At 40.4% G+C, this 23,721-nt stretch overlaps 1 protein-coding gene and 1 long non-coding RNA gene across 5 annotated transcripts in view; one reads left to right on the plus strand and one right to left on the minus strand.

Moving 5' to 3' along the window:
- Nucleotides 1-6,242, minus strand: part of LOC108504745 — a 23,985-nt gene extending 17,743 nt beyond the window's left edge. The window contains exons 1-2 of the long non-coding RNA XR_001877238.1: nucleotides 6,166-6,242; nucleotides 3,319-3,471 (exon numbers count right to left, since the gene is read on the minus strand). This is a non-coding gene — a long non-coding RNA (uncharacterized LOC108504745). The remainder of the gene's footprint in view (nucleotides 1-3,318; nucleotides 3,472-6,165) is intronic.
- PARP11 (poly(ADP-ribose) polymerase family member 11) lies at nucleotides 5,684-21,806 on the plus strand. Of its 4 annotated transcripts, none has more exons than XM_017830109.1 (8): nucleotides 5,684-5,803; nucleotides 9,725-9,853; nucleotides 9,954-10,074; nucleotides 11,328-11,403; nucleotides 12,907-12,979; nucleotides 13,067-13,197; nucleotides 19,087-19,238; nucleotides 19,670-21,806. In XM_017830109.1, the coding sequence occupies exons 2-8, from the start codon at nucleotides 9,728-9,730 to the stop codon at nucleotides 19,981-19,983; spliced, it is 993 nt and encodes a 330-aa protein (XP_017685598.1). In that variant the 5' UTR covers nucleotides 5,684-5,803; nucleotides 9,725-9,727; the 3' UTR covers nucleotides 19,984-21,806. The 4 variants fall into 4 exon arrangements, with proteins under 4 accessions (XP_017685598.1, XP_017685597.1, XP_017685596.1 ...); XM_017830108.1 differs by lacking the exon at nucleotides 5,684-5,803 and adding an exon at nucleotides 6,225-6,309; XM_017830107.1 differs by lacking the exon at nucleotides 5,684-5,803 and adding an exon at nucleotides 6,391-6,642.
- The last annotated feature ends 1,915 nt before the right edge of the window (nucleotides 21,807-23,721 follow it).

Consider the following 23,721-nt stretch of genomic DNA (forward strand, 5'->3'; position numbering starts at 1 on the left):
TGCAGTTCTCCTGCTGCTACAATTGCATCTATTTGCATTTAAATTTAATTAATGTCAGTGAAGGACTCCTCCTTCAAAACAACAAACAATAAAAAAGACAAATTGAGATGCTGGAGCTCAGTCTACCCATAAAAGGAGACAGAAAGGCAACTGGCAATTTGGCACACTGTGGGTTGTGTTCTCCATGGGGGTAGAACATATGTGTTCTCCATATGGGGTAGAACAGGTACTACTTGGGATCATGGCTTCCAGGCACTATCACTGAAAAAAAAAAGCATCAAAGAACTAAGATGTTCCTAGACCTTTTCCATTTCCCGAAGAGTGCAAAATAGGCATAGCCGGGGAAAGCACAGCAGGAACAGGGTTAGAACAGTATCTTCTAGAACACAGAAGGATGCAGGAGAGTCAGGTTAAGAAAGATTGCTTGACACATCTAACAGCTCTTTGAACAACAAATCAAGGCAATGTGGACTTTCAAGGAAAGAATGCTTTGCTGAATGATTTGCTTCTACAGCTTCCTCCACATCTCAAGACCAATGCCATATTTGAGGTGGGCAGCCATTGCCTTTAGATGTGATGCTCTGTAATAAGTAGAGTATTTCTTCATACTCTTGTTGCCCTGTGGGCAACTGTACTTGTGAGTGTACAAGTTTGTAGATACCACATGCATCCCACAATTTCCTTTATACTGCAATACACATTCCCATGACAAATTCTTACAGTTTTTAAAAAGTGGCAAACCACTGTCAATATTTTATTTCAATGGCACAGTCATTGTATTGTTATGGGCTTTTTTGGGGGCATGAAATGTTTATATTTCAATCTTTCTTTGGTTGTTCTGTTTGGTTTCTGCTTACTCTCAGTTAATGGTGGCAGAATTATATTTCATTATCGTTTACGTTATCATTCTGCTGTATGCATGCAACATTACATTGATTATTAAAAATTAATCTCCTATGAAATGCAAATATCAAAGAATCACTGACTTTCCCCCCTCAGAAAATGTTTAATGGCAGTTTACCTTCCTTGTCTTGTCCTTGATATACTCAGGGGCAGAGAGCAGCCCTTTAGAAGGACATAGACAAGCTGGAAGAATGGGCTCAGAGGAACCTTATGAAATTGAACATGGACAAAAGCAAAGTTCTGCATCTGGGAAGAAATAACTTCTGGCAACAATGCAGGTTAAGAAATTACCTGATGAGCAGCTATTCTGAAAAGGTGTCATGATCCTAGTGGATGGGAAGCTGGATGTGATCCCACAGTGTGCCCTGGAGGCAGCGTAGGACAACTGCACCCTTGACTATAAAATAGCAGGACCCTACCCAGGATCTCAAAGGAATACTAGGGTTTGTTAACCCTGTCTAAAACACTGTACCCAGTTTGGTGCCCATCATTACAAGAAAGGCACTGATCATCTGAAGCAATTTCAGCAGATGACCACCATGACAGTCAGGAGGCTGAAGCACTTGCCCTGTGTCAGAGACTGAAATGGTTAACGATTTATGCATTCTAAGAGACTTTTTGCAGGCTTTTGACCTGCATGATACCTCTGATGAGCAGTCAGGCCCCTCCCTCCCTCCAGTGCTGAAGGTGTGAAGGCCTGAAAAGGCAAGAGCTGAGCTTGAAGGCTTTTGACTGTTGATACCTCTGATGAGCAATCAGGCCCCTCCCTCCCTCTGCTAATCTTGAAAGGCGGGAACCAGGCGAGACACAAAAGACTCAGCACAGACCTAGAAGATGCCTCAGGTGGACTAAGCCCTAAAAAGGCAAGAAGATGCCTCAGGTGGACTAAGCCCTAAAAAGGCAAGAAGTTGCCTCAGAGGGGCTAAGCCCTAAAAGGCAAGAAGATACCTCAGGTGGCCAATCGGGCCCATCTCTCCCTCCAGTGCTAAGCCCTAAGAGGCAAGCAACTCTTCATGCCAGGGAGGTGCAAAAGCATGCTGAGGGTATATAAACTGACTGGTGACTTTGAGAATTTGGGGGTTTTCCTTCTCCCCCACCGCCTGCGAATCAAGACCATCGCTCTCAAGCATCACTGGAAACCATCGCTCTCAAGCATTGCTGAATCCAGTGGGTGGTGACTATGTCCATTTCTTTTATACTCTCAGCTTCTCTCTTCCCTTACTCTCATCCTGGTTTTTCTCTCCCCTAAACAGTTTCTCCCCCCCCCCCGGAAAGTTATCCTAGTGCTGCATTGTTCTATGACAACACCCAAACTGTTAGCATGTTTGTTGATACAAGGTTGTTAAAATAAACTTTGTTTTCAGACACTGATTATTTAGTGTCGTTTCACTTTAATCCACCCCAAGGGAATTATTGATAAAAACTTGAGTTACCCCCCTTCCCCTTTTCCTGGGGCGGGTCGTAACACCCTGTAAGGACAAACTGGTGGACCTGGACTTGTTCAACATGGAGAAGGCTTGGGTGGGAGCAGCTAACTTCAATCTTCCAATACGTACAGAGGTTAACAAGAAAACCAGTTCAGGCTCTTCACAGTAGTGCATGGCGGCAGGAGGAGGCAGAAGGCTTAAGCTGTAATGATTGGATAGAGGCAAATTTCTTCACCACAATGGGAGTCAAGTATCAAGCACTGGAAGAGGTTGGCCAGAGAGGTTGAGCAGTTTATATCCTTGTTGGTTTCAAGACCTGACTGGATATAATCCTGAACAAAATGACTCATGATTGACCCTGATTTAATTAGGAGGTTGTGCAAGATCATATAATCATAGAATGGCTTGGGATGGAAGGGATCTTAAAGATCATCTAGTTCCAACTCCCCTGACATGAGCAGGGACATCTTTCAGCAGACCAGCCTGCTCAGAGCCCCATCCAACCTGTCCTCGAACACTTCCATGGATGGGGCACCTGCAGCTCCTCTGGGCAACCTATTCTAGTGCCTCACTACTCTCACAGACAGAAGTTCTTCCTCATATAATCTAAACCCTCTCTCTTTCAGTTTAAAACCATTCCCCCTTGTCCTATCACTCCATGTCCATGTAAAAAAGTTGCTCTCTCTCTTTGTTATAAGCCCCCTTTAAGTACTGAAAGGCCACAATGAGATCTCCCTGGAACTGCCTCTTCTCCAGGCTGAACAGCCCCAACTCTCTCAGCCTGTCTACATAGGAGAGGTGCTCCAGCCCTTTGAACATCTTTGTGGCCCTCCCCAAAGATGACCGAAGTGCATTCCAACCTGAATCCTATTTTAATCCCCTGTCTGATCCAATTAAAGAGGCACTATGTTAGGGTTCTGACTGTAATTTACCTCTACTTCGGCTGTTTTTTAGCAGCTTGGAGACACTATGTCTGTTATTTTCTTACCAAGTGAAGGCATCAGAAGGAAGACTGAGGGAACTCATCTCACAGGGTTATATCGAAAGGAAAAAGTCAATGTACACAAGTTGCAACACAAGAAATTCTGGCTGGACAGAAGGGAAAAACTCTTTACCCCTGAAAACAGTTCAGCAAACATGCCTGGAGGAAAAAAAAAAAGAAAAAAGAAAAGGCTGGATGAGAAACTGAGCAATCTAATCTAGATTTGAAGTTAGGCCTGCTTTGGTAAGGAGACTGGATTAAAGACCTTCATGAGTCCTTTCAAACCTGGTTCCTTCTATCATCCTACAATTTATGTACTAGGCAGCATTAGGGAGTTCTCTCTTTCATTTCCATTTGACAATTCCCTGAAAGAACGAATTTGTAACTCAAGTCATGTGTCCAAACCTCTCCAGTTTCTGCCTTTTTGCTGCTTGAAGTAGTGGCTGATGAGAATCAATTAACCCAATTATGTCTTCTTCAGAGAAGCTGTTAGACTGCACACAGTACATAAGATATCCACTGAAATCTTTGGATTTTAAGGGTTTTTAAGTTGTTGTTGCTATAAAGAGTCTGGCATTAGCATGTAGCTTCCTGAGAATACAGTCACTCTAACAAACTATGTTTTCACTGTAATGAAGATATTTTTATCTCAAGAAAGGCTTACGCTCCATTATTATTAGTCTAAACATACAAAGAAAGGGAAGAAACACACAACATAAATCTCAATTCTCTCCCATGCTTCAAGGCATAGCAGCAGAAACTTCGTTAAAACTTTCGTCTCCTAGAAAACCGTGTGTTGTGCTAATGTAACTTCAGATATACTTATGCAAATTCTACAAAAAACCTGACCATTATTTTAAAAATCCACAACTGGCAGTAATAAAAATAGAAATAGGTGATTCAAAGATGCCCATGTTAAACATAAAGCATTGCCAGCATCTTTTCAAGCAAAAAAAGATGTTCAACAGACATTCAATAGCTAAGGTGGTAAAAGAATCCCCCCTACCTCTATCCTATGTATATATTCATAAAGAAAGGCAGGACAGGAAGGATACGTCCCCACAATTTTTATGTGCTTTCCAACAATGTCAACAATGTCAATACAAATATCATGGCTGAGAAAAGATGTCTCTACTTCCAGAAAGCTCCTTTATTCCAGAAGCCTCATGTTCATGCCAGTAAAATACCTCCAGTGATTCACCACAGGCTGCTTGACTTTTTAACTCAGAAAAATAACCTTTTCTAACTCTGCATTCAGAGGAAAGGTCAGCACAGCCAGAATCTGGATACGTATCCTGCCTGACACTCCCTCAGAATTTGCAAAATTCATTTTCAATCCACCTGTGCTGTTTTTGGCATGCTGCTCAGCGAAAATCCTTCACTGCAGGATGTGCTTCACTGACTGCACACATGTATGATGACTACGTGGTTTTTTTGAAGTTACCAGGCCCCTGGCTGACTGCAGACTGATGTAGCTGCTGTTACTGCCTGCTTTTCTGCTCAGCAGCTCCCATCCTAGACTATCTGCACCAAAAGGCTGGGATCAACTACATTCATGACTGTGTCGTCTCTTACTAACTGGTCCTAGAATCATAGAATCATAGAATCATAGAATCAGCTGGGTTGGAAGGGACCTCCGAGATCATCAAGTGCAACCCTTGATCCAACACTGCTGCGGTTGCTAGACCATGGCACTAAGTGCCACATCCAGTTTCTTCTTAAAAACCTCCAGGGACGGAGAATCCACTACTTCCCTGGGCAGCCCATTCCAATGTCTGATTACACTCTCTGTAAAGAAATTCTTTCTAATATCTAACCTAAACCTCCCCTGGCACAACTTGAGACCATGAGCTGCTGCTGCTGAGGCTTCTAGACCTCAATCGTAACATGAAGCTGCCCATGGGCCCTGAGTATCCACAACAGGCTGCAGCTCTAATTGCTGCTCTCTTTGCACTGCACTGGCTGACCATGCTCTGTGCACGGTGCGATGGTCACGTCTGCTGCCATGCCTGGCGTCAACGTGGCATCAGTTCTTTAAAAAGCTGCGTGTGCAGAAATGAATGCGTGTATGGGCCCAAGTGTACCTGTGATTCTCAGGAAAATGAGGAGTTGTATTTCACAGGAAAATGATGGGCTGTTGTATTACCAAATTACCAATAGTTACAACAAATATTTCTTGGTAAAATAGAGGCCCATTACTATCAAGGCCAAGAATCCAAAGAACTAAAAGACCAGGTGGTGGGATACAGAGCAGTGGAGGGCGTATCATGGCTCTGGTTGGTGCAAGGGACTGTTATTGGTACTGGATCTGTTACTGGTACTGGGCCTGGAGCTGGGCCTGATACTGGCGCAGGTACTGGTATAGGTATCTGAACTGGTACTGGTACTGGAATTGGGACTGGGATAGGAAATGGGCCTGGTAGTGTTACTGGAACTGTGATTGCAACTGGTACTGGAACTGGGACTGGGACTGGAACCTGGCCTGGCACAGGTACTGCTACTCCTATTGGTATTAGAACTGGGACTGCTACTGGAACTTGGCCCGGTACTGGGCCTGGAACTGGGACTTGAAGTGGGCCTGGTACTGGTATTGGTGCCAGTCAGTACTGCTACAGGTACTGGGACTGGTACAGGTACTGGCATTGGTACCAGAACTGGGTCTTGTATTGGGACTGGGACTGGTGCTGGAACTACACCTGGTACTGGTTTTAGTACTGCTCAGTATCAGTACAGCGCCTGGGACTGTACTTGGACTAGGACTGTGCCTGTGCCTCAGTCTCCCCCTCCCTCGCCTCACGACAGTGGCTCCACCCCTCGCGTTCAGCACCACCCACTCCGCTGTCATTTACATACCCGGCGCTGACGAGCCAATGGGGCGCGGCCCAGCGCGGCGGTCGCCCCGCCCCTTCCCCGGCCGCCGGTAACGGAAGCGCCCGGAGCGGAGCGGCCCCCGCGCGCGGCATGTGGGGAGCGCGCCCGGGGGGGGCGGCGCATGCGGTGAGTGCGGGCGGGCCGCGGAACGGAACGGAACGGAACGGAACGGAACGGCCGCTCCTCCCGTCCTTCTCCCTCGAGCCCGTGCCCCGCGCGCCCCGCAGGCCGCTGCCCCTCCCGCCCCGCCCCGTCGCCGAGCGCGCTGCCAGCTTGCGCAAGGGGGTGGGGGGCGTTGGCCACCGTGTGTGTAGGAGCGGCCTGCGGCCCCAATGAGGGGCTAGTGGTGGTGTGCTTGGCTCGGTTGCCCGGCCGTGCCCTTGAGCTGCAATGGACTCGGCTCTGGAGGGTTCGGTGGCAGGTGTGACTGCGACGGTGGCCTTCGGCAGCACAGAGCCGGTGCGTGGGGGTGCAGGTGGGAAGGGCATTGTCATTTCACCTGGTGTCCTGTATTGGTGTTGATGGTGTTCCTCCTCGCCTCCCCTGCCAAGCCCTGCACGCTACCTCAGACAAGTCTCCTAATCAGGTGTCGTGTTCTCCGAGGAAGAGCCGGAGAATCCCTTGGTACTGCTTGTGTTTCCAGCAGGGAACTATACCAAGTTGGTGTTTGTAGGCGCAATGTGCCAAGTGGAAGCAGACAGCACAAGAATGCAGACAGAGTAGCCCATTGGGATACTGTTATATTTTTTACCACGAGGGAGGTGAGGCACAGGTTGCCCAGAGAAGCCTGGATGCCCCATCCCTGGAAGTGTTCGAGGCCAGGTTGGATGGGGCAGGGTGTTGGACTACATGGTCTTATAAGTGCCCTTCCAGCCCAAACCATTCTGTGACTCTACACACTATGAAGCATGTTTATCATTCAAACATAAAGTACTTCTAGAAAAACGAGGCAATGCATTACCAGTAGTAGTAAGGCCATTCAGTCACAGCATACAACTAGCATTCATCGTGTTTGGAATGATGTTTTTCCTGCCAGAGTAATTTGTTTAATTTGAGCTGTTCTGGTAACTCCTAGATCAGTAGAAACAGTGCTAATAAGTCCTTCTCAAAAAGCTACTTCATGCTTAATAAATGGTGTGCCTTTGATATTAAATTAATCAGTAATTCCCACCAGCATGTTGCATTTGTGTCACCTTTGAGAACAGCTTGGTTTTATGTCTTTACATGTTCATGCCTTCGGGTCATTTCTCCATGCTTCTGAAGTATCCTGGAATCTATATGCTTACCCTAGACTTTGTGAAGAGGGTAATATGTGGATTAAATGTAATATTTTTGAAAGCCATAGGAATAACTATCTCCCTAGTAAATAGTTTATTCTGGAGGCTGTATTGCCCCTGGAGGACTGTGTGTTGACAGGCACTGGTAATCGTGTGCCTCTCTGCTTGTAAAGACATGTTCTCTCTTGTTCGAAAGGCATTACTGATTTGATTGGTCAGAGTCAAGGCCCTGAACCAGCAGTGGGATGGAGCTGAGGTCTGACCGTTTTAGTGGAAATATGAGAAGACTTAACATTACCAAAAAAGCCTGAATTGCTTTTGTCTTAGCTTTAAAAAAGTGCAGGCTGCATCTGCCTCTCTGCCTTCTCTCTGTAGGGTAGAACATAGCCAAATGCTTACTTGAGAGAAAGAATCAAGTTGAAGGTGAAAGATTATAGTCAAAAACTGTTGGCCAGTTGTGCTTTTAACACCAAGTGAATGTAGGTTCTGTGACTCTGTATTGCTGTGAGGAACAGAAGAAATGAAGAACTGTTGGCAGATGTCCTCTGAAATAGAGAATGGTTTTCTTACCTCTTTCAAAATATTTTTTCCATGCAGCTGATGTACCATTAGTGTAGTTCTGCTTGAACTTGAGGTAGCAATCCATGTGTGTAGCCTTAGGCAGGCTTCCATTTTTACTGAAGTAGGTTTGCCCTCAGTTTCTGCAAGTTAGAGGTGTGGAGGTCCACTTCTGATTCCCCTGTTTTCTGAACACTCTTTGGAGCTTTTGATGATTATAATGCAGTCTATAGCTGTTATCACAAAGAAGTATCTCAGATTGTTTTTCAAACAACCACTAACTTGGGAAAAGTAGGGGGGAGGGAAGGGTAATGTTAGAAGTGCCTTCTGCTCTCCTGCTTCTTTAACTCCTGCCCCCGTAGCACTGTCCAGGTGGTTCTTGCCTCTAATTTCCAGTATTTGTCTTCTTTAGGACCTTACTTTTTCTCTGGGTTGAAGTGATCAGGAAACAACTGAAGCATCTAAGATACAAACTGCATATTGTTTGACTTACTTCTGCCGGAGCTTATTGTTTCACTTCTTGGAAGCAGAAGTGAAATTGAGGAAATTTTTGGGAAGAGTGCCAAAGTGTTTTGGTTAAACAGTTAAGAGTGGATAAATTGCTGACCTTTTCCGGGAGTGGTGCAAGCTTCTTTTTCTGAAAGGTTTCCCCCTAACTTACTTAGAATTTTTGCTTGGGGAGGTTGTTGCAGAGAGTTGACTTGTTAGGAAATACATGCAAGTGGAGACAAGCACTTCCAGAGTTTTCAGAGTTTTATTGGCGAATGAAGAATGAGCTGAAATGTGGCAGGGACTAATGGGTTCTTCTAAAGGTATTCTAACAGAGCTCTGGTTGTTTTGAACTTGTCTAGCTGCTGTTTGAACTTCCAGTTTGCAGCATCCACACCATAGCATGAAAAGGAATTCCTCTGGTGTTCAGGAAGTATATCTTTCACTTTTTTTGAACTTGACATTTGCAACCTTCAATAGGTGTCTCCTCCATTTGTCAGAAAAAAAATGCGATTCTTTATTCCCTGTTTGGTTTTGTCATGATTTTTAGACCTCTGCTTTCTTTAGTCCTTTTTTTTCCATCCTGCAGCACCTCAACTGTGGTAGTCATTGCTTGTGTGGAAGCCACTCTAGCTTATGCTGTGGACCTTCTCTGTAAATACAAGTACAGAGTACCAGTAATTTTAGTGTCATTTTTAAGTGGGTGTATTAGAGGGGGAAACTTTCCATCATGCATTGTGGAAGGATAATGTAGTGTGCTCTTACACAGTTAAATAATTATATTCTTTGACTTAGTTTTGAAATTTTTTTCTTACAGCTTCTGATATCCAGTCTGATTTGTTCAGTGTTGGTGAGCAGCTAGTAGATGTTTTCATCAAGGTGTTTGATGTAACCCCAACACATAATTTCTGAGTAGCATGCAATGGAGAGGCTGTTGTATATATCTGAATAGCCCTGACCCTACAACCATCAGTGTGAAATTTAGCACCTCTTTGGTATGTTAAAACCTATGACTTGCCTTTACTGGCATACTTTACAGACAATTAAGAGAGTTTTGAAAATATTTAACTAACTTAAAGGATTTAATACTGTGTAAGTGGCAAATTGAGAATTTTCCTCTGAAAAAAGAAAAAACAAATATGCCTTCCATCTGCCAGGATTTTTTGTAAGTATTGCAAATGCAAAATATTTTTTGTGTATATGTGTGAATGTTTCAGGAAATGCTCCAAGGACCATCAGAAGATGTATTTCCAAAAATGGAAAGTCCAGTTGAAGAGATGGATACCTCTGATACCCAGTGGGGCTGGTTTTATTTGGCTGAGTGCGGTAAATGGCATATGTTTCAGGTAAATCCCTATGAAGTTATATTGGCTGTGGTGGATTTCCAACTACCTATTGCTGAATTTGTCTAAATGTGCTTTTTCACTTATTTTATTTATTTTGAAGACTGATTCAAACAGTCATTGCTCTATTAGCAGTGAAGATATTGAAAGGAGTTTCCGAACAAACCCACATGGTTCTCTGTCTTTTACGACTGCAAAGTTTAACTACATGCTAGACTTTTCAGGTATGTATCTTTTCATAGAGTAAATTTAAATAATGGAAGGTGCCAGATACACAGCACATTTGTTCATTCAGCAAGTTATTGTCCTCCTATCTGGTGCAAAAACATTTAATTGAAAATGCCACCTTTACAGGAAAGTTCATATGAGTTTGTAGAAGCTGTTGCCCTGTTACATTTTTTTAGTGTAATTTATTACTGTGCTAGCATGTCTTGTTTCATAGCTGTCCATCATGTTACTTGCTGCTTGCCTCAACTGCAGGTGGTGTGTAGCATACATTGATTAAAACATGAAGTTTGAACCGTTTTTCTTTAACATGCAACTTCCTGTAAGCTTGAAAAACCTCTTCCATTCAGAGTCTGTTTAAGAAACATTGCTATGAAGGAAGTTTTCTGCAAAATACTGGCATCAAAGTGATGTAATAATTCAGCAGGTAGTTGAAGCCAGTTCTGTTCTCAGACTAATAAGGAGATAGGCAAAAAGATTTTCTAGTAAATTGTAAAGATCTCACTTGTGTCCTTCTTGTTAATTACAGAATATTACAGGTTTCTAATGTATGCAACTAAATATAAATGTAATCTGTGCTTTGTTCGAAGATGTGTTCTAATAACTTCCTTTTTTTTTTTAGTTTTTCCATTTGTAGATTGTTTATTTTCTGATTAAATTACAAAACGGCTATATGTTTAGATACAGGAAATCAAGGAAATAAATATGTATTCTAATATACTCAAACTTCAAGTATTTCAAATACAGAAAGTGAGGACTGGGTAAAATAACAATGTACTGGCCGTAAAGTAGTATATAACAATACAGGGAGTTTTTATGTTTACTTGTGTTGAAATGTCTGTTTAATAAAACTGTTTTGCATCCAGAATAAAAACACTAAATACAAATATTAAAGAACAATTTTTGTCACTGTCTGTAGGTCATAATATCTTAGTAAGGATAGCAGTAATATTCTTTGTCATCCTGTTAAAGTCAGTGGAAGTTTTGCCAGTGATTTAGTGAAACTGAATTTTAGATGGGTATTTTAAAAATAAACATTGTGTGTGTAATATTTGTGCATTTTGCCAACTCACAAATGACAATGCATTCAGAAATATTTATTGAAAATGCTGATTTGTTAATTGCTGAAAAAGGAATCCCTGTCAAGCAACTTTGGGTGTAGTAATGTTATTTTAAAAAATGTCACGTAAATGTTTCAGATGCTATAGATGAATTCTAGAAATTTTCATTTTAACTTTTGTTTTATGCTCAGTGATGAAACAAATCAACCTGACTACCCTTAAGCAACGTCCAATAAAGCGAGCTCCCTTTTCTATCAATTCATTCAGGTAAGGAAATAAAAGGAAGACTCCTTATTTTTATTTTATTCCTGATTCTTCTAAGAAAAAAAGACAAAAATGTTTTGTTTTTATTGTTTATATTTATTTGCTTTTTGCATGAAACAATTTGAGATGCGAACCAACGTGTGAGAGCTAGTCAAGTGAAGAAAGAAGACGTTTCATTAGAGTGACAAGAGAATTTTTAGTTTATTTTTTATCTTTTGTTTTCTGAGAAAGCAAGGAATTTGTAGGGAGAGAGGGAAGGCATGCTGTATACTGATATCCTTTGACAGGGTTATTAAAGCTGAGCTTGACTTTAGCCATTGGACTCACTCTCTCCTGTTGAATCAGAATTGGGACAGTTTGTTCCATTCATAAATTATTTAGAACTATTACTGTAACAGCAAAAAAGATTGAGTTATATTTTCTTGCCTGTGTTTTAGTCATTTGCTCTAAAATGATTTGAAGTTAAAGAAATAGTGTTGTAGCAACCAGATTTTTTTAGTCTAATTGCTTTAGTTTTTTACCTTTTGATGGGTCATTAGATGTAAAGCCCTGCTGATGTAAATCTGATGCTCTCTAAACAATAAACTGAACTATGCAGTGATACTGCCACAGGTAAAATTGACTACATGGAATATGTGGGGTTTTTTCCCCAGATAGTTTCTGAGAAATAATTTTAGTTCTGAATTGTAGGCTGGTTATACATTCAGAATGAAATTTGTCATTTTTCATAAGAAACGTAGTAGCCATCTGTTTACACTTACTTTCAAGAAGGCTTGGTTTTTTTGAAGTGTTAGCTGTTTTTTCACTAGATATTTGCTGAACAGTGCATGCAATGATGTGGCAATTTACCTTTTTTTGTTTCTTGAATAATTGCATTCAGTACTCTGATTTCCATGTGATGGTATTGTTTACTTTCAGGTGATTCCTTCTTTTAGTCCCAGTTTAAAGGCTTAAAAGCTGCTACATATGCAGTGCATATGCTTAAAACACTCTTTTTTAAGGTTTTGTTGCTTTTTTTTTTTTTTTTTTAAATAAACTGTAATTTTCAAGTGTGTATTTTTAACATGATGCTTTTAATTACTTGAAATGAGGGTTCAGTTTCCAGATAGGCTAGTTGTAATTCCTCATAGTTTGGAGTGTTAAGGCTGTGTGTTCACTGTCACATTTCTAAATCAATGTTGCTCTATTAATGTTGTGGAACTTTTTGACCACTTCTTCTGCTTTATCTTCCTATCTTCTGTTGGGCAGGTGGTGTATTAAAACTGTTCATTGCCGTGGTTTAGTTATAAAAAGCTAAGGCAGAATTTGAATACAAAATAAGACCTCTTGCCTTTGACTTTACCTGCTGGCAACAACCTTTGATTGAATTAAAACCCTGAGTAGTTCTGTGTAAACCTTGTGGGGTTTTGGTTTTTTTGCATACCGTATTGTTTGGAACAGGAGTTTGACAGGAAACAAATCCCTCATGTCTTTAGTGTGATGTATTTTTACCTTTTTTGTTTGAAGTTTCATCTGTGAAAATGAGGCTATCCCTATGCCTTCGCACTGGGAGAATGTAAATACTGAGGAGCCATACCAGGTAAGAGTTGGTATGCAAGTTGGTCAAAAACATGGGATAATGAAATAATGCACTGAATTGAAATCGTACTAACCTCTTTTTTTCCAGCTTATTCCATTGCAAAAGAAAACAAATGAATATAATGAAGTTTCTAGTCTCTTTGGAAAAACAATGGATAGCCACCGAATTAAAAGAATTAAGAGAATACAAAATCTAGACTTGTGGGAGTTTTTTTGCAGGTGAGATTATTTCTAAACCCAACAGTCTTAGGATTGTTAATGGAGCAAGTTTTGAAGTTATGTAGCAGAAATATGTTTAATTGTTTTTATTATTAATGAAAATTTGTGTTACTTTTTATCTTTTTAAAAATTTTCTTCTTTGTCATTTCTCTCTATTCAAACTTCCATTTTCAAGACTCTGTAGCTTTTACAGGTGCAGAAATGTAATACTTGTAAAAATGCAATAGTTATAGTGTAGCAAAGATAAGACTAATGCATTAAAGATGTTCAGAATGTCCACATGTAGATGCCCATAATACTTACAGTGAAGTAAGGAGGACAAAACCAAACTTTTTGTAAAATAATTCCTTGAGAAGATTGTATTATTTTAATTTTTACTGAACAAAGCAAATGAATATTTGTGTCTTGTTGAGTTTCTCAACCTTATGAAACCCAGGACAGAATTAAGTGTCTAATTAACACATATTTCTCCAATTTCCTTAAGTTTAATGTGCTACAAAACCTTGTTCTGAGTTCTCGGCTTTTCCCTCTTCATGTTGTGCCGGCCTGGAAGAAGTAGGAAGTGCTCAGTTCTGCATCCACTTATTTTGTAGTATCAGTCTTAAGCAGTTGTATTTGACAAAAGTTTTTGTGTAGCCTCTAAGAAGGAGTACATATCAGAAGTTTTAAAGATGTGTTACACTAATAAACCCAACTGAACTAAGTTAAATAGTGAGGAAATAACTAAGCAGATGTATATTAAAATAAGTTTTGTGATTTTTTTTGAAAGATGTAATTTATTTTTAATTGAGAACTATATCACTAATATGTATAAGGAAATTATTTTCCTTATAATGTTGATGGTTAAATGAGTTCTCATACTCTTAAGTTTGTTTATTCTTGGAGAAGTAAGGAGAAAGGTCAGCAGAACTGCTGCTTGGACTTCAGAGGTCAGACTTTGGCTTGTTTGGAAGACTGTTTGACAGAATCCCTTGGGAGACAGTCCTGAAGGGCAAAGGAGTCCAGGAAGGCTGGGCATTCTGCAAGAAGGATATCCTAAAGCCTCATGTCCCTGTGTGCTGAAAGACAAGCAATCGAGGCAGAAGACCAGCCTGGCTGAACAGAAAACTTTGGATGGAACTTAGGGGAAAAAGATAGTTTATGACTTTTTGGAAGGAAGAGCAGGCAACTCAGGAGGATTAAAGGATGTTGTGACGTTATGCCAGGAGAAAATCAGAAGGGACAAAGCCCAACTAGAACTTGGTCTGGCCACTGCTGTGAAAGACAATAAAAAGTATTTTTATAAATAAATCAACAACAAAAGGAGGGCTATGGAGAATCTCTATCCTTTACTGGATGTGAGGAGAAAAGTAGTGACAAAGGATGAGGAAAAGGCTGAGGTACTTTAAATACTGAGGCAAAGAAGACATTAACAGTAAGACCAGTTGTTCTCCAAGCGCCCAGACCCTGACCTGGAAGATGGAGACAGGGAGCAGAATGGAGCCCCCATAATTCAAGGGGAAATTCTCAGTGACCTGCTACACCACTTAGACACACACAACTCTAGGGGGCCAGATGGGATCCACCTGAGGCTACTAAGAGAGCTGGTGGAAGTGCTTACCAAGCCATTTTTTTACCAGCAGTCCTGGCTCCCTTGCGGAGGTCCTAGTAGACTGGTGGTGAGCAAATGTGACACCCATCCACAAGAAGCATCGGAAGGAGGGTCTGGGGAACTACAGGCCTGTCAGCCTGACTTTGATGCTTTGGAAGGTCATGGAACAGCTTGTCTTGATTGCCATCACACAGAATGTATGGGACAACCAGGGGATCAGGCCCAGCCAGCAAGGGTTTAGGAAAGGCAGTTCCCAGTTGACCAACTTGTTCTCCTTCTGTGACAAGGTGCATGAGGGAAAGGCTGCAGATGCTGTTTACCTGGACTTCAGTAAAGCCTTTGACACTATTTCCCACAGCATTCTGGAGGAGCTGGCAGCCCATGGCTTGGACAAGTGCACTGTTCACTGGGTAAAAACATGGCTAGATGGGTGAGCCCAGAGAGTGGTGGTGAATGAAGTTATATCCAGTTGGTGACCAGTCACTAGTGGGGTTCCCCAGGGATCAGGGTTGGTGCCAGTCCTGTTTCGTGTCTTTATTGATGATCTGGACGAGAGGATCGAGGGCACCCTCAGTCAGTTTGCAGACAGCACCAAGCCGGGTGGGAGTGTTGATCTGCTGGAGGTTAGAAAGGCTCTGCAGAGGGATCTGGACAGGCTGGATCAATGGGTGAGGCCAACTGTATGAGGTTCAACAAGGCCAAGTTCCAGGTCCTGCACTTGGGTCACAATATGCAGCACTACAGGCTTGGGGAAGAGTGGCTGGAAAGCTGCCCAGCAGAAGAGGACCTGGAGGTGCTGTTTGACAGCTGGCTGAACATGACCCATCCCTGTGCCTAGGTGACCGAGAAGGCCAATGGCATCCTGACCTGTGTTAGAAATAGTGGGGCCAGGAGGACCAGGGAAATGGTTGTCCCTCTGGGCACTGGTGAGGCTGCACCTCCTGTGTTCAGTTTTGAACCACTTACTACAAGAAAGACACTGAGCATGTCCAGAGAAGGGCAACGAAACTGGTGAAGAGTCTGGAGCACAAGAGTTAAAAGAAGCAGCTGAGGGAAGTGGTACTGTTTAGCCTGGAGAAAAGGAGGCTCAGGAGGACACCTTATTCAGCTACCTGAAAGGAGGTTGTCGTAAGGTGAAGGTCAGTCTCTTCTTCCCATATAAGAAGTGACAGGACAAGAGGAAATGGCCTCAAGTTGTGCCAGGGCAGGTTTAGATTGGATATCAGGAAAAGCTTCTTCCCTGAAAGGGTTGTCAGGCATTGGAATGGGCAGCCCAGCACAGTGGTGAAGTCACCATCCTTGGTTTAGGGGTGGACTTGTCAGTGTCAGGTTAATGGCTGGACTCAAAGGGTTTTTCCAACCTAAATGACTGTGTAATTCTAATTGCAAATTGATTTGGTTATATTTACCTTGTGTAAATATTAAGGCTTATTTGCTTGGCCTTGTGTTTCACCATCTACCTTCCTAGAATTATGTTTCTCTAGAGGTATATTTATACATATCGTAATTTCTGACAATAGGAGTGGCAAGCAGGCTTCAAAGTAAATGTTCTTTTAGTCTCCAGTGTAGATGTTAGAGGAAGGCTAAGGAAGACCTTTTTTTTCTTAGTTTAGGAACTGATATAATTTGGAGACTGTACTAGTTTTCATGACTGGTCAGTGAATAGAATTCGTGGTTTAAGAACTCTGAATCTATGGATTCTGTGCCAAAATACTCTCAAGGTATGAAACTGAGAGTAGGAATTAGAATTTCATATGTCAAGAGTGTTACAGTATCACCATATAATTGACTACAAACCAAAGTACTTTTTAGTACTTATACAGTATAAAAGTATATGGAGAAAAGTAATTTCAGTTTTAAAATATTTTTCCTGTATAAAAACAATACAAGTAGCAATGAATATTGCTAGATTAAGTGTATGCAATTGAGGTTTAGCTGCTTTTCTTCTGAGGGTAAAACACTGCCTTAGAGTAGATGGGCTTACAAGCACTGGTGAAGACATCATTGCCTGGTAGTATATTAGAAAGTAATAGGTATTCCAGCATTTCAAATTCCCTAGAAGTTCGTTTGGTGCCCCAGGTAGGAATGTTCAAAAGAAGATGAGGCTTAGTCTAGCATATTTTTGTTTATGCATCTCAGTTTACTCGCAGAGGAGTACAGCGAGTAAAAATGGTGTTGGTCAATGAGATTACTTAAGTGCTTGCATGTGTACAAAGAGCATCTCTATGGGTACTTAGTTTTGCTGTAGGTTTTTCCTTTTATTGAGCAAACTGGCTGTACAAAAACATTGTGAGTGGTGGATTAATTTTGTTGAGCTGGATTAGCTTGTCAATGCTGGTGAAAAGTGCTAGGATGATGCTTTTTAGAATAGTTGGGCTCCTAGATTTCTGTTCCAAATTAACAAAATATCCTGTTGTGGCATTTCTTCATTCTGCAGAACCAGCTTCCCAGTGTGCCCAGTATATTCTGCTACTTATGAGGAACAATTGCTACTTAAACTTTCGTGGTTTTGAAAAAGTGTTTTGTTTAATTGATAAGATCAAGTATTACATTTGGGCATTGCTTGAATAATTATTTGCATCACTGTAGTGGTCAAAACACATTTGCCTCTTTCAGTAGTTCCCATATTAATGACAATTCTAAATGGGTTTTAGGAAATAAACTGGTCAGAGATAGTGAAGGACTGTTACAGAGCATTCTTTGGCAATTGAATATTCACTTTTTCTATAAATTTGTTCTGTTGCCTTGTTTCAAGAGAAGTTAGGCTACATTATGTATTGCCAGAGATCAGCAGCCAGCAATAGAAGGCTAATAATAGAAAAATTTTGAATGTTCAGCATTAGTAGCCCTTAGATTGAAAGGTGTTGCCTCACACAGGTAGTTTTCTCAAGATGAAGGGAATCTTGGCTCTTAGGTTTAGTTGAACTGCTAATAGAGTGGAACTTGAGTGCCTGTCTGTCTCTGATGAAAAAATATTCACTAATAAGATTAGTAGTGAAACCTCCCAGATGCCATTGAGATTATACTGACATTCTTCTGATTTGGAAAGCAGTTGTAGGGAAAAAAACATACAGAAAAAACTGAGTTGCCAAGACACAGGTATTTTAGTTTGCACTGAGTGGGGCAGAAAAAAACCCCAAACAAAATGCTCAACAATAAAACAGATAAAAGTATCATTCAAGCTAACTACTGCAAGATTTTCACTTCTGTGAAATGTACTTATTTATAAATAATGCATAATAGCAATGTAATGCCATTAATATGATCAAGAGTCATCACTGTCTGTCTCTTCCTCTTTCCCTGGATGTTTTTGATAAGACTTCCCCAGACTGCATCTAAACTCTTCCCCAATTCAAGCATGCACTCCAGTTATAAGCAGATTGCTTAATTTGATAAACCTGAGAGTGTGGCACAGTGCCCCATGCACTGTAGCTGTTACTGGAAGAAAATTCAGGTACACAGATAAGAACAAAGCAATGATGTGCTCTGACTTGATTTTGCCTGGACAGTCAAGGGATCATAACTATGAACAGCTCGATGAGTTAGACACAGCTGCAGAGTCAACTTCTTCATGGATCTTAGGAAAACCCAACTGACAAAGTCACTTAAAGATTGATGGAAAATATATCTGCTCTTTAATTGGAAGTGTGCTATGGCTTTCTGTCCATGAGACTAATATACATTCACCTGTAGTATAAGGTGGGTTTTTTGGAGGACAAAATTTTTGTCCAAAATTTTAGAGTGATGTAATCCTGCCAATGCACAACTATGTCTTTTAAAAAGTATTAGTGAACCATAAATTCAGAAAACCATTATGAAGTGATCATGTGGAAGTAAATTTGCCTAAAACATTAGGTGATTTTATTTTTAATATTTGTGCAATTTATCTAGGTAGTAGTACTTTATAATCTACCAACTTTGCTATGCCTCCCACCATGCTATTTAAGTAGGTGAAGGGAACAAAATATGAGAAATATGTGCTTTTTTAAAAAATGTATCTGTAGAAAATGACCACACTAAAACTAATGCCAAATGAACTAAGGTGATAAATTGATATAAAAAACCTTTTTTCCTAACCTTGGACTATGTCTGAAAATAGTCCACAGCATTCAGAAAGTGTGATTTCTAAACATGTACCTTAATAATTCTAACCTGTTTAAAAACTAGAACCATCTAGGCATTTGTCAAAGTGGACTGTATGCAGTGTTTTAGGTTTGTCCTCTGTGCAGTGTTTTCACAGTAGTAACTTAATGTGATTGTACAGCTGTTTGTAATGCTGTATTGTGTGTTTTCTGTAGGAAAAAAGCTCAACTGAAGAAGAAAAGGGGTGTCCCAACGATTAATGAGCAGATGCTATTTCATGGCACCAGTAATGAATTTGTTGAAGCAATATGTATTCATAACTTTGACTGGAGAATAAATGGGATGCATGCTGCTGTATATGGAAAAGGTAAGTATAGTTGTCATATACAACAGTTTGGTAATCCTAACAGTTCTACATTGATAAGTGTTCCTTACAGATTATACTTGGTGATGCACACCCTCTGTTTGTCTAAGAGCTGTTTAATACAGCTCTGCTTTCACATCAAGTGTAATTAAGAAAGTTAATTACATGTAATCACAACTGGTTGGTAGGACCAGGGAGCATGGGGAAGGGATGCCCAGCAAAGCAGTGGTGATCACAAGACAATCTCCTACTGAAATGTTCACACTAAAAATATTTGGTCATGTTACTATAATTCAACAAATAAAAGAAAAAAAGGATTGCTAATGAAGATAAAAGAACAGACATTTTTCATCATCCTGGTACCTATATCCATGCTCTAGTGGTTAAGCTGTCATGGTAAGAATGTGATCAGATTTCTTTTTTTTATTTGAAAGGGACCTACTTCGCCAGAGATGCATCATATTCCAGCCATTTCTGCAAAGAGAGCATGAAGCACGGAGATACTTTCCAGATTCATGGCGTGAATCTGCAGCCTCATCTGCATAGACCAGATAAAGTCATGTTTCTTGCTCGTGTATTAACTGGTGACTATATTGGTGGGGATTCAAAATACATAAGACCTCCTTCAAAAGATGGAAGTTTTGTGAACTTGTATGACAGCTGTGTGGATAACACCTGGAACCCAAAGATCTTTGTCATCTTCGATGCCAACCAAATCTACCCTGAGTACTTAATAGAATTTTGTTAAGTTTGAACTGAGTATTGTTTGTGTCTTTTTGATACTTTTGTTTCTTTCATAAAGACAACAACATGAAAACATGAAGCATTAAAGGAGAGAGGTGAAAGAAAAGGTGGGATACATTTATGGAGGAGGCAAGCTATTAAGTACATAAGAGAGATTGGTGAACTTTTTTTAAAAATATGTAAACTTTATTCGTGCATTTTTCAAATGTAGAGACTCTTAGAAATTTGAGATTGCTTAGTGATCCCTAAATACATTGGTTGTTGGGAAGTTTTCAAAGGCAAGATTTTACATTCTGATTTTTTAAAAATATGTTAAAATTATTAATGTGGTAGAAATATGCCTCTAATATAGTATGCATATGATGAAACTAATCTTTTATAAAGATTGTCTATAAAACATAAAGTAACAACAGCAAAACCCCAGGGGACTTGACTACATATGTGTGTTTGTCTGTGTTCTGTATACACGTTGCTTTGTGTTTGGAGGTCTCTTAGTTTGTATTCTAAACGTATTAAAAAAATAAATTTATAGTACATCCATCAGTTTTCTCCAGATAAAGTTCAACAAAGATGTTAGGTTTAACTTTAGGTACATTTTACTGTAAGCTTCAATTATATACTTGCAAAATTACGAACTTTGATTTTGACAGAATGGAGGCCAGTAAATTCTTGTGGTTGTTAATTGTTTTGTATGCAACTGCTGAGCTCACTGTTGGGATACCAGCAGTGCCATACACCTTTCTGAGTTCTTATTCTATGGAATTTTTTCCATCTTGTTACAGTATTTATGTGCTGCTGTGGTTCCTGTCTGGTTGGAGTTTAAGAAGCATTCAGTGCTCATGTACTTACTGTTACTGAAGACAATGTTTAGATTAACTTTACTGGAAATAATACAGTTAAACTAACAATGAAAATTTCAAAAGATGTCATCCTTTAAACACTTTAATAGAAAGCTTTCCATAACAGTTGTGTTGGCCAGGTTTTCATAGCTGGTATAGTTAAAGAGTATTTTTCACATGTAGAAAGAGCCAAAGAGACAATATTTGGGTAAAAAACAAACTTGAGTACCTAAAAGCATGAAGAACCCGAAGAAGGGGCTGTTGCATTGAAATGCACTTACCTGTTAAACGATTTGCTATGAAATTGTGTCCCTTGTGTTCTTTGTTAAAGGACCTTACTAGCACTAATGAACAAAGCTGAAGCCTTTTGAGGCTTTTTCTTTTGCGATGACCAGTAACAATTCCCTGTAGAAATAGTATGTATTTGTGGCAGATACAGAATGATCTGTATTGGTCTATTATAGAATTGTTAATTGACATATTGGATCGAAGGCTCCGTTTAAAATCTATTGTATTTAAAAGGCACTGCAACTTCTGGGATGACCACGTCTGCTCAAAGTCATATTAAACCGATGGAACTGGAAGCAGAATATGACTACATATCTGGCATCATAATTGATGACACAAATATCTCCTTAGTGCTGTTACTGATGCCTGTCAGTAGATCTTACACAAGTTTTGTGTCTGTTTGTATCTGTAATTTCATGGCAAGTTTTCCTTTTGCTTCTGTCCCTAAACCATTTAGGGCTAAAATGCATTTTCCTTTATTTTAGGAAGTATGATTTCTGATCCCAGTTGGGAACTCTAGGTTCTACTGTTGTAGGTATGACTTGTGTTTGATTCACTACTACACTAGCTGTGCAAAAGGCACTTTGTTCCCCACACTGTATAAAATAATAGCAGATCACACAGGGAATTTGTGAATTACTGAGTCCTTTGTATTCTGATACAGTATTCTACAGAGCATACATTTTGTGAAACTAAAAAATAACATGTGCTGTTGTTCCTTTGATTTGGTCTTTTTTTCTTCTGAGATCTGAACTGACCTTTTTAGTTAAGAAAACTGAAGTTTCTTTTTTAGCATCTCATGGACACAAAATACCATAATCTATACTGATCTTAGAGACTTTTCCAATTGTTTGTATGGTGGTGTCTTGTTTGCTACTTAATTCAAATTGAATGGTAGAATCTTAATCTTACCAAATCACTGCACAATTGAAGTTTTAGCTCTTCTTTCAGTGTAGTGTTGTGCTTTTTGGTGTCTATTTTTGTGCTGCTGAATTATGTTATCGAAGCTGTTTGTAAAGTAACCATCCTTTTTCTGGCAAGGGGAGATAGATTATTATTGCAAAGTCCAGAACTGTATAAGTAGCCAGTACAGGAGATAGTTGGACTTAATGAAAGAATCAGTGAGAGAGGAAGGGAGGAAAATAATTTCTTGGCCTATGGAGTATTGAAAAAACAAAAAGGGATTTTGTTCTGATTCTGGGGAAGGATACCTGCTATTTTCTGTTACTATTTCATGTAGTGAAACTTTATGCTCCATTTTGTTTTTAATACCTGTGCAAGAGAGCATGTCATTCTCTTATGTGTCTTGATCCAAGGTAAAGCTTTCTTACTGAATTATTCTTATGGCAGAAGGTTTTCACCTGAGCACAGCACTTAAGTATGACATGGAAATGATATCAGCTCATACTGGCCTTCTGGGCCTGCTTTGCTTTTTAGGATGGGTGTGTACTCAGTTATTGATGAACAGAGTAGTTTGGGACAGTCTGCATTCCAGTTCATTTACAGGGCCTGTTTGTACAAACTCTAGTTTTTAATTTAGAATCTGAAGAAACAAAAGTATACAGCTATATTTTTAATAGATGTTCCAGTACACTCCCATCCAAGCTAGATGTGAGGTACATAATTTACTGGCTAGAGTTGGTGACTTAAATTCCAGGAGTACATTGAATGCCAGTTCAGGTGGTTTAAGGACAACGTGCATCCTTTTTAAACCATTATCAGCACACAAGATCATAGCAGGAAGGCTCAAGTGAGTTTGTGCAGTCCACATAGTGGAAATTACTTTCAGGAAGATGAATATGTCAGTCTTAAAATTCCTTTGACCTAAATGTCCATCAGTATTGTTACTATTATTATTTTTAGGCACTGTCTAAAACAGCAGGCTCGCAGAACAGCACAGGTCTGTTCCAGTATAGCCATCTATTCTTCACAGGTCACCAAAAACCTGTGGGGGCTGACAGATGAAATAATTTGTAATACATTTGCTTCTCCCATGCTTCTCTTGCTTTTCTCTGTGCCACAACCCCCCAGAATTAGTGGGGGTGTTTAGAGGCATAATCTTTGAGCAGGCAAAATAAGAATGTGATTGCTTGGCTGGTTTTGGTTTTTTTGTTTGCTTTTTTTTAAACTGAGACAGATGCACTCATTGACATGATTTTTTCATAGAAAAGCCTACATCAGCAAGCCATGCTGAAGGTCAAATATGGGTGTTTTTGCAAAATACATATATTTCATAGCAAATGGACTAGGGGACCCTGGCCCAGATGCTTGGCCTCCCAAAGTCGCTGGTTAGTCCAGCTTAAAGTTTGCTGGTGAATATGCAAACACCCCACCCAGGGACACCAGAACTGGGGTAGACACAGACTCCCCCCACAGCTGGCACCAGGCACACAGTGACCCATGGTCCTGCTCCAGCGGTGCTGAGCTCCTTGCTTGTCTCACTCATGCTGTGTCCCTGACAGCTGGTTTTGGGAACAGATGCTGTTCCTACCCCAGTGGCTGGGGAAGTTCAAGACCCCTGCTGGCTCCAGTAGCTGACACGGGGACTCCACTCACTCTGGTCACTGGCATCACTGGTCTCACCCCAGGAGCTGGCACTAAATTCCCCTCATGCA

Source organism: Lepidothrix coronata, unplaced genomic scaffold (assembly GCF_001604755.1).
Source record: "Lepidothrix coronata isolate B3197 unplaced genomic scaffold, Lepidothrix_coronata-1.0 Scaffold174, whole genome shotgun sequence".
Lineage (NCBI taxonomy): Eukaryota > Metazoa > Chordata > Aves > Passeriformes > Pipridae > Lepidothrix > Lepidothrix coronata.

Bases quoted from the DNA above. Each gene is read 5' to 3' on its own strand.
- PARP11 (XM_017830107.1), top strand. From the start codon at position 6,574: ATGGACTCGGCTCTGGAGGGTTCGGTGGCAGGTGTGACTGCGACGGTG. The intron at 6,643-9,724 runs GTGCGTGGGGGT...TGAATGTTTCAG, and splicing joins CCTTCGGCAGCACAGAGCCG to GAAATGCTCCAAGGACCATC. The intron at 12,980-13,066 runs GTAAGAGTTGGT...CTTTTTTTCCAG, and splicing joins ATACTGAGGAGCCATACCAG to CTTATTCCATTGCAAAAGAA.